Source organism: Sceloporus undulatus, chromosome 1, assembly GCF_019175285.1.
Source record: "Sceloporus undulatus isolate JIND9_A2432 ecotype Alabama chromosome 1, SceUnd_v1.1, whole genome shotgun sequence".
NCBI lineage: Eukaryota > Metazoa > Chordata > Lepidosauria > Squamata > Phrynosomatidae > Sceloporus > Sceloporus undulatus.
Genome location: NC_056522.1, coordinates 373878847 through 373893395, shown reverse-complemented (window position 1 = coordinate 373893395; position 14549 = coordinate 373878847). Strand labels below are relative to the sequence as shown.

The 14549-nt window shown below is 40.5% G+C and overlaps 1 protein-coding gene across 1 annotated transcript in view; it reads right to left on the bottom strand.

Annotated features, from left to right (window-relative positions):
* The window catches only part of KTN1 (kinectin 1), a 257646-nt gene extending 249690 nt beyond the window's left edge, over positions 1–7956 (bottom strand). The window contains 1 exon segment of the mRNA XM_042446464.1: positions 7399–7956. Coding sequence (XP_042302398.1) covers positions 7399–7921 — 523 coding nt within the window. The 5' untranslated portion in view covers positions 7922–7956.
* Positions 7957–14549: the final 6593 nt, after the last annotated feature.

The window sequence follows — 14549 nt, the reverse complement described above, 5'->3', positions numbered from 1 at the left end:
AATCCTGTATAGGGCCAACATGTAGCTTTCAAACTAATGTCCTCATCTCTCAAGACTTGAGGTGGAATTGATACCAGTATAATGCTGGCTGGCAATAAGGCTGTAAAATCAGCCTTTCTCTATGTTGGCCAGTTACTGATTTGAGCATTGATAGGCAAGATTTTTAAAAGAGGTAGATGGGTGCACAGTACAGTGGGCCCTTGCTGAGGTTTGGTTCCAGGACCCCCCCCCCCATGAATACCAAAATCCATGGATGATCAAGACCCATTAGTTACAATGGCAGGGTAAAATGGTGTGCTTATATAAAATGGCAAAATCAAGGTTTGCCTATTGAAATTTATATATTTCAAGTATATTCAAGCCGTAGATGCTTGAATTCGTGGATAAGAAATCCATGGATAAGGAGAGCTGACTGTAATATCTGAAAACCTATTTTGCAACTTGAAGGACCATATGAATGGTGGAGGGAGTTTTGAAATGTGGTGTGTGCAGGCTGGGAACTAGAAAAGAAATATCTTTTTCCATTTATAGTAACTCCTTCTGGTTCCCAGCCTGCACACACATTCCCTCCACCATTCATATGGTCATCTAACCACCCTGAAATTAGGCAACATCTTTCCTCCTGCCTTTGTCCTTCAACAACCATAGTTAAAACTGAACTTGTCAACTGATCACCAAACCCATAAGTTTTGCATTTCTGTGCCTATTCATACAGTCTGGATTTAAAGCTCATTCCTGGGCAACATTTCAGTCCACGCATCTGAGAAAGTAGTCCAAGTCTACAAAAGCGTATAGAACCAGTGTGGCATAGTGGCTTGAGTGTTAGACTATGAATCTGGAGACCAGGGTCCAATTCCCATATCAACCATGAAACCCACTGGGTGACCCTGGGCAAGTTACATGCAGTCAGCCTCAAGAGAAGGCAATGACAAACCTCCTCTGAACAAATCTTGCCAAGATCGTAGGTCCACTTAGGAGTGCCATGTCAGAAATGACTTGAAGACACATAACAACAACAAAAAATGAAAGCTTACGCTATTTCTTTCATACAGTCTGAAAAGTGCAACAAAATCCTCTGCATACAAACCTAAACAGGAGCTTTTCCCTGTATGGCTGACTTGTACTTTTAACCAACTTCTTCCTGAAGCACAGCTTTCCTCCTATTACATCCTGCACTGGGATTTCAACAGATACTCAAATCCCTATCCACGGGTGAGAGAGAGCAGCACAACAATTGTACATGTTTGCACAGAAGTAAGACCCAATGAGTTATTCCCTAGAACACAGCCTAAATCACTTAGCTTTGGAAGAATCATTACACCCCTCTTTAATGCCTAAACACTGATGTTACATTTATTGTACTTACTTTTTTATGCATTCAAATAGTTATATACTGCCCTGTATCCAAACATTCAAAAACATCTGCTTTTAGCACTGAACACTTTAAAAGCAGTTCTATGCAGCTCTTTGTATCACATTTCTAGCATTCTGAAATTGGTTGGAAGAAGACCAGTACATGTTTTTGCTCTGCAGATGCTGTTCTAAATTGAAACCTAAGTAGATTTTCAAACACATGTTCAAACAGTCATTCTCCACAAACTGCTCCATTTGCCACTTTCCCATGCAATCCATTCAGGATTCCCACTGGATGACTCTGGGCAGGTCACATGCTCAGCCTCAGGGAAAGGTAACAGCAAACCTCCTCTGAACAAATCTTGCCAAGAAAACCCCAACAAGTTTGCTTTAGAGTTGCCAAAAGTCAGGAACGACTTGACGGCACACAGCAAGAATAGCACAGATATGAGGACTTTATCCAAGTCCATTAAAAACAGGCTTGGCTTCTTGCAAAAGGAGTTAAATTGTTCATTTCAGAGTAAAAACACAAGTGAAACACAAACCTAGCCATTTTAGTAACCATTTTCCAATATTAAAATCTCTGCTCACGACACTTTTGTTTGCAAACTTTCCTCTTTTCCTTAGAATAAGAGTCTGTTTGCTCTCACAATCACTCCTTCTGCAATACATTATAAAAGTATTCCCTTTTTAAAAATGAGAAACCCAAGTCAAAAAGACATCTAGCTTGCCTGGAGCTAGAAGTCAACATCTAGAGCTGAGATATTTTTTGGACCTAGGGTCAAGAAGTCCAAGTCCATCATGAAGTGGTTGTGAAGAATCATCATAAGGAAAAATCATAATGAACACATAAATCATTCAGAGACATTATGACATTGCTTTGGATGGGCAGGACATAGATGTACTCAACACTGCAGGGTGGGGGCTTGAGAACTAATCAACAATGCACAGCTATAGTAGAGAAACTGTGTCCTGCTTCTCCGATCTGCAAGACTTAGGGGATAGAGCCTGTTGTAGCCGCTTCAGCTTCTGGGTACTTCTTTTGCTTAGTTCTTTAGGCTAGCACATAAAAGTGGTGTTCCTTTATTTACTTATTTGTTGGATGGTTGGATGGATGGATTCTCCCAAGGATGTAGACCAATGCAGTTGCAGCCAATGGCCACAAACAGAATACTGATTCCTGGCACATTAGAAAAATATAATGCCAGTTCCCCTACATCAGACAGTCTGAGAAGCATCCATAGAGTATCAGATCAGATTAGATTCCTGGCCCTTGTTTCCTTTTCTCATTTCTTTTTATAGCAATGTCTGCTGGAGGAGACAAAACAGTTTCCCTTGTTTTACTACTGCTGATTGTTTCTTCTGTTGGGAGAGGATGGTTTTTTTGCTCAGTTCTCATAAACTGACAAATTCAAAGAGGTTTCTTACAGTTCAGGTGTTTGTTACAATTTAGTACTTTGTAGCTTCATTTGTACAAAAAAACAAAAAACAAACCAACATTTAAAAAATTAAATTGGTAATTATTTGTAATTTAATTTGTAATTATTTTCTAAATAAATTGTACTTTTAATAAACCAACCAGGGTAAATTTGTGCCAAACCACATTCCTAGAGTAACAAAGTGACATTCCGTTTGTAAAAGATGTCATTTTTAACCCAATTTTTCCAAAACTTTCTTACCCCAGCTCCAGGAACAAAATGGTAGCATAGGGTGGGGGGTGGGGGGACATTTTGTCCATGGATTTAACACTTCCAGAAATTGTACATCTCTAAGCTTCCCGTCCCCAGGACTTTCAAATGGACACACATGGGGACATGAGGGCCTCCACAGCTGCATTCTCAAAGGATGGGGACGTTACATAAAGGTACAATACAAGTACAGGTTTCAATTCCCCATACGGCCAAGGAGACCCACTGGTGACCTTGGGTGAGTCACATAGCCTCAGCCCCAGAAAACCCCATGATAGGTTCACCTTAGGGTCACCATAAGTCAGAAACTACGTGAAGGCATACAACAACTAAGTACAGGTAGGGCAGTGTGGGTGACAGGAGTAGGATAGTATGTGAATTTGGTTGTGCTTGGTAATTAGTGAAGAAAATGAGCGTGGAAAGTTCTCTAAGGATGAGAGCGATGAAGATGAGGGTCAGACAGGATGAAGGTTTGAATGAAGACTCTTTAGAGAGGAGAAGGGCCTAAGCATTAAAGATAGGATTACATTAAAGACAGGTGGTCTATAATTATTTAAATAAAAGCTTCATAAATATGTTCAATTGTAGTTAATAGAATTATATTATTGGTGCAACATAACTATGCCTCCCATCTGATCACTATGTCGGTGTTCTAGCAGGGTTACAGCCTAAAAGGTAAAAGAACTGCCATTATAAGAGAAATGGTCCTATTGAGATTTGGAGAAAGGGGATTCCCCCAATGAATCCGGTCCTGAAGATGCAGTACTGTTTTAAAGTATATGGTTTTTAAGTGCTTTTACCTTTTTTAATTGTATTCTATTTTCAAACAAGTGATCTGTTTTAAAACAGCTTAATTGTTTCAATTGTCACTTTTGTAAGATTTTAATTGTACTATCCTTTGAAACTTCGCCTCTTAACCTTCACTAAAGGTTGAGAGGTGATATGATAGTGTTGTTTAAATATCTGAAGGGGTGCCATATTGAGGATGAAGCAAGCTTCTTTTCTGCTGCTCCAGAGAATAAGATCCGGAACAATGTATTCCAACTACAAGAAAAGAGATTCCACCTAAACCTGGGGAAGAACTTCTAGATGATCAGACTGTTGGACAGTGGAACACACTGCCTCAGAGGCTGGTGGAGTCTCCTTCTTTGGAGTTATTTAAACAGAGACTGGATGGCCTTCTGTTGGGAGTGCTTTGACTGTGTTCCTGCATGGCAGGAGGTTGGACTGGATGGCCCTTGTGGCCTCTTCCAACTTTATAATTCTATTATTCTATGACTGTATGAAACTGTAAGCTGCTTTGAGTCTCAATTTTGGGGGGAAAGTGGGCCATACATAAATATAACAACAACAACAGCAAACAATCCACTTCCTCCAATGACCCTAGAAATCTGTTCTTTTTGTAATTCCTGGTAGAAGCATGCTCTTAAGAAGAAGAATGTAGGGAAGTCTGAAAGCACTGCTGGTTAAGAAGTGTGAGAACCACAGTGGGGTCATTACAAGGATCATCTAGAGTAGATAGGTAAATATTCTGGGGGGGGGGTAAACGTTTGGGAAGTGGAAGGATTTTTTTTCCAAAATACTTTTTTCCTTGAAAAATTGTAAAAAATGGTTTATTGGATGTTCTCTTTTAGATTAAGAATAAAATATTTAACACAAGATGTTCATATATTTACTTCTCCCTCCTTATTTCTAAAAGCTATTTAACATGTAAAGTTTTGCATAGGACTATGCAAATATCTCACATCACCACAATTCTTGTTCTTGCTTTCTCTTAGTTCTCTTTGTGGGAATATGCATTTTATGTTTCCTCGGTACTATGAAAGATAAGAGGAGATAAAATTATTTTCTTTTTATAATACTGATATTTTTGTTTAGTCTGGGATTTTTTTTTAGTCTGTTCCTCTTAAATTAATAAAGTGAAAGATGTTCCTTTCATGCAGTTCAAGAGCTCCTTACTATTCATAAGCATGTAATTCCATTTGCAATGGGTTTTTTGAAATTAAGAAAATTCAATTTGTAATTATTGTCTGAATAAACCAAATACGATAATGTAGTGGATAACCAAATTATATAATACATTTCATGTGCCTGATAATGTTATGTCTAACCAAGCTGTATATCATTTTATGTGTTAAAAGTAACAAAGTGATTTTCATTTTTAAAGGATCCTAATATTTTTTTTCCAATTTTTTCAAGAATTCCCATTCCTCCCCCCGCCTCAAAAAAGCAGGGCTTTTCCATAGCTTAAGAATGTCTGTAATTTTACACTTCTAGTCCAGAGTGAGCAGAAGGCTGAGCCTGCTTTGCTATAACACCTACCACATCCGTTCTTCACCAATAAATCTGCTTCCACACAAGTGGCTTTGTCTCATCCTAATTATCCTCCAATCTGTTTTTATGATCAAGCCTTCTGGTTATTACACTTGCCATTCACAAACATAATGGACTTCATATCATTAGATTTCAGGAAAGGAATACCCAAAATATATCCAAAAGAACGAAAGAAAAGGGAAGAAGTGAGGGAACACATATTGGGTTTACATGCCCTTGTGTGGGTCTTAAAGACACAGCTAAAAACATAAAAGGGAACTCAGGGAGGTGTGTGAATGGTGGTGAGACAACAAGAGGCTCTCCCAAACAAAGCAAAAACATTAAGTCCTTTAAAAACAGGAATGTTGTTGCAGAAGTAATTCTGGAAATATGGACAGACCACAAGTTTTGGTGAGCATTTTTACCCTGAAGCCCAGACATGCTAGGAAGTCTTCTATTGCTTCTTTAGAATAGCCTGCATTTCACCCACAAAGACTACATTTGCACTTTGGCTTTATGCTGAATCCTGTTCAAGTCAACGATAAAGCAGACTGGTACTCTATTGCTCCAGAGAAGAAGCTTAAAACAAACTGCCAGAAATGGCAAGGAAGAGAATTATGAACAAGCATCAGGAAACACTTCATAAAAGTAAGAACTGTTTGACGGTGGAAGTGTCTGCTGCTGGAAGCACTAGTCAGAGGCTAGTCATCTGCCTGAAATGCTTTAGTTGTACCTTGAACTTCAGAATGTACAGAGCAGGATGGAGCAGATGATCTCCACAATTCTATCGCTGTGCCAGTATTGGAACATAAACACTGTCCTTTCAGACATATCATACTATTAATTAATGTTTCCACATGGAAATTAAAACCTCACTACTCACATTTAAAGTGTTTAATCATTAACTTTAAAGTTAATTTATCTGTTCTGTGGACACTCCTATAAAAAGTGGATTCAATAATATACTGTATTTTATTGTATCATATCATGGATTATTTGTTTTACACCATCTACCAAATTATAATAGCTTTTGGCTAAACACAGTAAAGACTGGCTTCATCTGGACCATAGGGAGGCAGCAACTGATAGTATTTTCTTTGGAGACTCATTGAAGCCTAAGAGGTTTTCACAAGCAGTGAAGAAGATATCTGTATTTGGATTAGCTCTCCAACTGGGAAAAAGATTAAAACATTCTACTCAGGGAGACAATTTCATCAGGGAGAGGAAGGAGTACAAATATTTTACTATTTTATACAAAGATGGAGGCAAGTCTTGTGAGAGCTTATAATAATACCTGCTCCCAAATCTGCCCCCATCTTTACTATTATTCTCACTGCATTTTTGAGCAGCTGGGTTGAGCCTCTCTTCCACTCACAAACATTTTGGAAACTAATTGTCCTGTAAGGAAAAAAAGCACGGCTATCTGCATGAGGTACCTGTGTGAGGTGGTGGCCAGGTGTTATCTGCAACCTCTGAGCCTCACCGGCTGCACCAAGAGTGAAGTGATGCCATCAAGTATAGATATGGTAGAAGTGAGAAACCTGAAGTCCTCCAGATTTTGTTGCACTACAACTCCCATCAACTCTAGCCAGCATAGCCAATAATGACAGACAGTGGGACTTGTAATGCAACATCATCTGGCATGGTCATGAGTTCTGATTCCTTTTGTAAGGTCAGCAACCTTTCACTATGCTACAGTTAGCTCCAACTGTTCCCAAACTATTTTTTGTAGGCCTTCTTCTAAACTGTGATCAGCTCGTTTCCATTCCAGCTAGTCCTACTAAGAATCCTGTAATGTTAGGAACAGATACACAAGTTTGCTCATTTTTTGCCTTCTCTCCCCTTCCTCCTTTTTTTATGTGCTGTGTCTTCCGCAGTATTCTATGTGCACAGGCAGCAACTATCTTGTTTGTTACTAATGTATAAACCATTGTGAGAACACTTCTGGCTGAAGATGGGATAAATGTGTTTAGATAAGAGTTAACACATAATGGGCTAAACTACCCACGTCCCTCACCCAAACCAAGCTGTAGCATAGGGATACCTATTCCATTTTTCTGCTTCTTTTGTCCAGCTTTCTTCTTAGACACAGCTACTTCTGAAGGTGGGGTAGGCTGTTTGGTAACAGGTACCGGTTCTACTTTCTTCCCAGCAGGCTTGGCTCCATCTGATTCTTTTGACACATGCTGCTCTGGACTACCTTTGTGTTTTTTCTCCTTCTTCTTGCGCTCTCGGAGGTTGGTGGGGGCTTCTGTCACACTCAGCTGCGAAGGAAGTACATGTTCGTCCTCTGCCCCCAAAGCATCAGACAGTTTGAAGTCCCTGGGGGTGCTTTCCGAGTCAGATTCGTGAAGGGTCCCATTTTGGGCTTCTTTCTTTTTGCTCTTCTTCTTCTCTGCTTTCTTTTTATCAGTCTTGACAGGTGGAAACTTTTGATCCCTCTTTTGTTTCGCAAGGGCTTCATCATACAGGGTTTCTTTCATGAAAAGCCAGAAAAAGAGGAAGATCACCGCAATCACAACTGATGGTACGAGGATGATGAAATAGGTAGACTCATAGAATTCCATTGTGCTTTTCTTGACTACTGCCTATAAGAGTAAATCTGCAAAAGTCGGGGGGGGGGGGGGGGGGGGGGGGAAGAGAGAGAGAGAGAGCAGTAAGAAGCCAGTCTGGAAAAGCATCCTTAAAAACAGTTTTTTCAAAATATATTACAGCTCACTAAGTGGATAGCAAGGGGTCAACAGTGAGACTGTGGCCATTTTTATTATTATTATTATTATTTTATTATTATTATTATTATTTCAGCAGGTCAAAGTAAAGGAAGACAAGGGGAAAAGTTACTTCACCAGCTCTCCTGCATAATCTTTGGCTCTCCCACAACTATCACTTGGAAGTACCTGTTCCATCAGTCCAGCTGAGGTTGCCTGCATCCCATCTGGTTATTAGAACAGTAACTTAAGGAAATGTTGGCAGAATTTATCTGCCCTTCCCCCCCCCCCCACCCGGCAAAAAAAAAATCCCATTCTCTTCTTTTTATGTTATGTCCTTTATATTATAAAACCCAAGGCCAGAATTGCTTTGCTTTTTAGTGATTCAAAGAAGTGCTTTTCAAGTTTAAAAAGCTCTAAATAAGTATGCAGAAGGATCTTGTAGCACCTTGGAGATTAACTGAAAGAAGCTGGTAGCATGAGCTTTCATAGACCTGAAGAATGACCGTATATACTCATGTACAAGTCAACCTCATGTATAAGTCAAGGGTCAAAATCATGGATTTTGATATGACTCATGGATAAGTCAAGGATATACCATAGGGGGCTATAATAATGGATCTAAAGGGGGAACTCCACCTCCATCCCTCTTTCTTCTCTGGAACTCTCCTGACTAGTTAACACCATTTCCCAGATACTGGAGGAGATGGCATTAATACGGGATGGGGAAGGGAAAGAAGTGGATTTAAATGTGAGGTTTGGTGGGGAGAGAAGGCTTTAATATTAGATTGGAAAGGAAGTGGATTTAAATGTGGGGCTTGATGGGGAGAGAAGGCTTTAACATTGGATCGGGAAAAGAATCACCTCTTTTTCACACACACACACACACACACACACACACACACACACCCTGCTGGCAGCTCTTTCGGAAATCACTACCAAGGGACACAGAGTAGTGCTTCTTTCAGGACCTTTCTAAGCACTATTACTGGACTGACCCAGATATACTGTATGTTGGCCCAGGATTTTAGGGTCAATTTTTGGGCATAAATTTCTTGACGTATAGTGGAGCATATGCGGTAGATTCAGGACTACAAAAGCTCATGCTGCCAGCTTCTTTGCACAAGTATTTTCCAGACTAACAAGACTATGTCTCTGACTACTTTAAATAAATAAATGAATGAAATGACAGTAACAGCAAGGTAGCTTCTGCAAGAGTGAGAGATAGCCCAGTACAAGTGATTTGTGCTACCACTGGAAAGGGTTGGGTGGGTTTAGGTCTCATTCTCAAGTCAGGTGAAAAGGTTGTGTGGCTCAAAAAGGCTGGCCAGAGCATTACATGCAGATTGCAACATTCGATGGCATCAATGGCATGGGTCCTTAGACTCTGCTGGAGACTCTGCTGGAGTTTGGTTCCAGCACCCCCATGGATACCAAAATCTGTGGATGCTCAAGTCCTATTAAATACAATGGCATAGTAAAATGGTGCCCCTTACACAAAATGGAAAAACCAAGGTTTGCTTTTGGGAATTTATATATTTTTAAAGTATTTTCAAGCCATTGATGCTTGGATCCATGGATAAAAAAATCCTTGGATATGGAGAACTGTGTCCATACAAATGTTACTTGAAAAAATTCCCAAGCTGAAACTTTTGCCTTCCCATGTTCTTCACTGTTTGAAGAATTCTTTCTTGGAAACTAGTGAATCACTGACAGTTGAAAAAGACATTCTCAAGCTAAGAGGACTAGGGGTCTAAATTCACTTAAATACATTTCACCAGGGTTCCTGACGCAATATATGTATGTGCCTTCAAACTGCCTGCCTGTCGACTTAGGGCAACCCTATGAATTTCATGGGGTTTTCTTAGGCAAAAAATACTCAGAGGTGATTTTTGCCATTTCCTTCCTACAGCACCTGGTAATGGTTGATGATCTCCTTTCCAAGGACTAACCCTATTTAGCTTTCAAGATCAGACAGGATTTGGTGCCTTTAGGGTTTCTAGGCCCTTCCCACAGATACACAGGCAAGATGAGGCAGGAAAGATTTCCCTGAAGCTAGAAAATGTGGGGTCTCATAGGACTGAAAAAATCAAAGATCATCTAATACAATTTTGAGCCCGAAAAACAACTTTGATTCACATAAACCTCTAAAGTAAAGAACGCTCTGTCCTTTGACACTTGTCAAGGGTCACTGGGGGGCTGCACCCCAAAAGGGACATGCAAAGGATGAAACACCCCAAGCCAAATCTAGTGACCAGTGAAAACACAACTATTCCAATCATAGAATCATAGAGTTGGAAGAGACCACTAGGGCCATCCAGTCCAACCCCCTGCCATGCAGGAAATCCAAATCAAAGCATCCCTGACAGATGGCCATCCAGCCTCTGTTTAAAGACCTCCAAGGAAGGAGACTCTATCACCCTCCGAGGGAGTGCATTCCACTGTCGAACAGCCCTTACTGTCAGGAAGTTCCTCCTAATGTTGAGGTGGAATCTCTTTTCCTGTAGCTTGCATCCATTGTTCCGGGTCCTGTTCTCTGGAGCAGCAGAAAACAAGCTTGCTCCCTCTTCAATATGACATCCTTTCAAATATTCAAACAGGGCTATCATATCACCTCTTAACCTTCTTTTCTCCAGGCTAAACATCCCCAGCTCCCTAAGTCGTTCCTCATAGGGCATGGTTTCCAGACCATTCACCATTTTTGTCGCCCTCCTTTGGACACGCTCCAGTTTCTCAATGTCCTTTTTGAATTGTGGCGCCCAGAACTGGACACAATATTCCAGGTGGGGCCTGACCAAAGCAGAATACAGTGGCACTATTACTTCTCTTGATCTAGACACTATACTTGTATTGATGCAGCCTAAAATTGCATTGGCCTTTTTAGCTGCCGCATCACACTGTTCACTCATGCTCAACTTGTGGTCTACTTGGACTCCTAGATCCCTTTCACACGTAGTTTCATTCAGCCAGGTGTCACCCATCCTATATCTGTGCATTTTATTTTTCCGCCCTAAGTGCAATACCTTACATTTCTCCGTGTTGAATTTCATTTTGTTAGCTTTGGCCCAGCTTCCTAGTCTATTCAGGTCATTTTGAATCTTGATCCTGTCCTCTGGAGTATTTATTAGCTATTCCTCCTAATTTGGTGTCATCTGCAAATTTGATAAGTATGCTCCCAATTCTGTCATCCAGGTCATTGATAATTTTTTTTTAAAAGAAAACAATTTCTCAATGCTGTCTTTCCTCTTCCCTCCCCCTTTCTTTCTTTCTTTCTTTCTTTGATACTGTGGTGATCCCTGGCTCCAGGGATCACCACAGATACCTGTTAAGACTGTGAGCCTGCAAGCAGGGGCTGGTTTATATTTTAGTATCTGTACAGTCAACAGAGAGAATCAGTGTGATATAGTGGTTTAAGAGCTGGGCTATGACTCTAGAGAGCAGGGTCCGAATCCCCAATTGTCCGAGAAAACCAATTGGTTGATTTTGGGCAAGTTACACTCCTTCAGCCTCAGAAGATGGCAAAGGCAAACCCCCTCTGAACAAATCTTGCCAAGAAAATCTCATGATAAGGTTGCCATAAATGGCAAACAACTTGAAAACACACAACAACAATCAACAGGTGATCTGAAGGCTTGTGTTGCATTCGCACAAACAGAGCATTCATGAAGTGTACAGCACTTTTATAAGCATCTGAATTATAATACCTAAAACCTCATTGGTCTAATCTCCCTTTTTGGACAAATTCAAGTAGTTCCAATTACAACACAATCATATACAGTCGGCCCTCTGTATTCAAGGATTTTTCATCCATGGATTCAAGCATCCATGGCTTGAAAATATTTTTCAGAAGTATAAATTCCCAACCACACTCTATTGGACACCACTTTACTATGCCATTGTATTTAATGGGGCTTGAGCATCCACGGATTTTGTTATCCACTGATTTTTCTGGAGCCAAACCCCAGCGGATACCAAGGGCCTACTATATAGAAATACTGTATTCAAATCAACAACTAGGAAAATCCACAGTCCCTTTAAGCAAGAGAGAAAAACAAATGAGGTGGCATCCATTCTGGTGAGATTAAGACTGCTGAATCAGTACCACTTAATTACAAAAACAAAATCAATTGAGTTAATAATTTTGAGTTCCCAGTGCTTTTTTAAAAAGCAATAAAAGGATTAAACGCTGTACCATAATCCCATTCAGTTATTTTTAAGTTTGTATATTTTTCTTGTTTATATACATTAAACTCAAAGCAGCTTAATGCATAAAAATTCTGACATGTAACAGTCTATTTAAAAAAAACACTCCACAAAAGCCTATGCCAAATAAAACAGTCTTTAAGGTGACACAAAACACCTCACTGTTGTTATTTTTTGGTTGCAGCTTTTGCAACAGATAATATAGTGTGGCATGTTGGTTTGTGTGTTGGGCAACAACTTTGGAGACCAGGGTTCAATTTGAACTCCACTGGGTGAACTTAAGCAAGTCACATGCTCTCAGCCTCAGGGGAAATAATGGCTAATCTCCTCTTGGCAAGAAAACCCCAGTTGGAAATGACTTGAAGGCACACATCAACAACAATATACAGTATAGCTACATCTCTTCCCCAAAACTTCGAAGTAAAAGCAAGGTGAGAAATTTCAACAACTGACTAATGTTTAAGAGGCAACTGAATCTCTTGGGAGGAAGGACCTGCACACAAACAAAATCAGACTGGCGTTCTTTGAAACATCTGATTCAGAGAGTTGGCATAAGTCAAAGTTAACTTGTCAGCAAATATCAACAACAAAAATACGGCACAAATGTGACACTAGAGCAATGCCTGTCAAGCTATCTGTGGTGGGGAATCAGCAATTTTCCCATTCCCAACATAGCAAGCTTGTTGCTGTTGTTGTTGTGTGCCTTCGAGTCATTTCCAGCTTATGGCAACCATAAGGTTGGGGTTTTCATGGGGTTTTCTAGGGCTGAGAGGGAGTGACTTGCCCAAGGTCACCGAGTGGGTTTCCATGGCCAAGTGGGGAATCAAACCCACATCTCCAGAGTTGTAGTCCAATGTTCAAACCACTAGGCAACACCGGCTCTCACAACATACCAAAACCAGTACCATACTTGTGTCCACTGGATACATTATGTTCTTTCTTTCCTGGAATCTTCCTACAGATCAGCAACCAATGGTTCATGGGCTAGCACTGGTCCATGGACCACCACTCCAAATAGCAGTGCGCTAGAGCACAGTGCATACAATGGTTTGGCATGGCAAAAAGAAAAGTCAAGAATTCAGTAGTATACTAGCTGTACATAGACAGAGCTGGACTTTAACTTCCCCAAACATATCTTATTCTCTTAATCACATTGTACTAGGAACAGCAAGAGCAGAAGTTGCACCTTCACCCCTGCTCTACATAGGCAACAATGCCAGAGATGGAAACCTTATCATCCATGTTTGAATTTCATTTCATTTGGTGCCATACAACTTTCTCAGGATACCCAGCCATAGGAGGTTATCCACACCGGAGCCCCCAAACCACTAATCTTACACCCAAAAAAGATGGATGGAAATTTTAGTTTTAGAACAGCCACCCATATTTACAAATTTCTTCACATTTGGGGTGGAAAGAGCTTGAGATGTTAAAACTTTAAATATAAGAGAAAGTGACACTGAGGTCCAAAACACACCTCAGAAATAATCTAGTTGAGATCGCTTCAATTGTCCTGGCTCAATTCTAGGGAATCCTGGGAATTGTAGTTTATTGTGGCACCAGGGCGCTCTGACAGAGGCGGCTAAATGTCTCACAAAACTACAGTTCCCAGAATTTCCTAGCACTTAGCCAGGTCAGTTAAAGCAGTCTCAAAGTGGATTATTGCTGCAGCATGTTTTGGACCTGAGAGATTAACCCATAAAAGGTTGGCTTTGAATCCCTGTGTGTTGAACCACATCCGTTTTGAATTAGGCTTACATGTAGATGTACGAATATATAACCAAATGCTCCTCACATGTAACATCCGAATTACAGACAGAGTTCATATGTCACTAAAATTTAATCTTATCATAAACTTTATGATCCATTGTTTGAAATGTTGGCTTGAAATGGGTGCTGCCCTCCTTCTTTCTGCCTTGCACCAAGCACTGGCCCCGTAGGCTGTGAAACTGTTAGGCATGTTAGGCACACACCCTGCTTCAGAATGCATCCACTTCCCCCTCGACCATTCCGATTTCTGGGCTCAAAGTTCAGGGCCATTGAACACCACACCCAGGTACCAGGATCCTAGGGCAGAACTCCAGGTAGATTCAAAAAATACAGCTGGCAAGTTGAAAATGAAACACCTCACAATCAGAGTTTGGAAACGTTATGTCTTCGGACAACAGCTTCCAGAATTTTGGACATAGCAGCATGCCCATATTAATTGGGGAATTCTGGACGCTGCAGTGCCAAAGTAAGATTTGCAAGCTCTGCATACCATAGATATGGTACTAGACTAGAG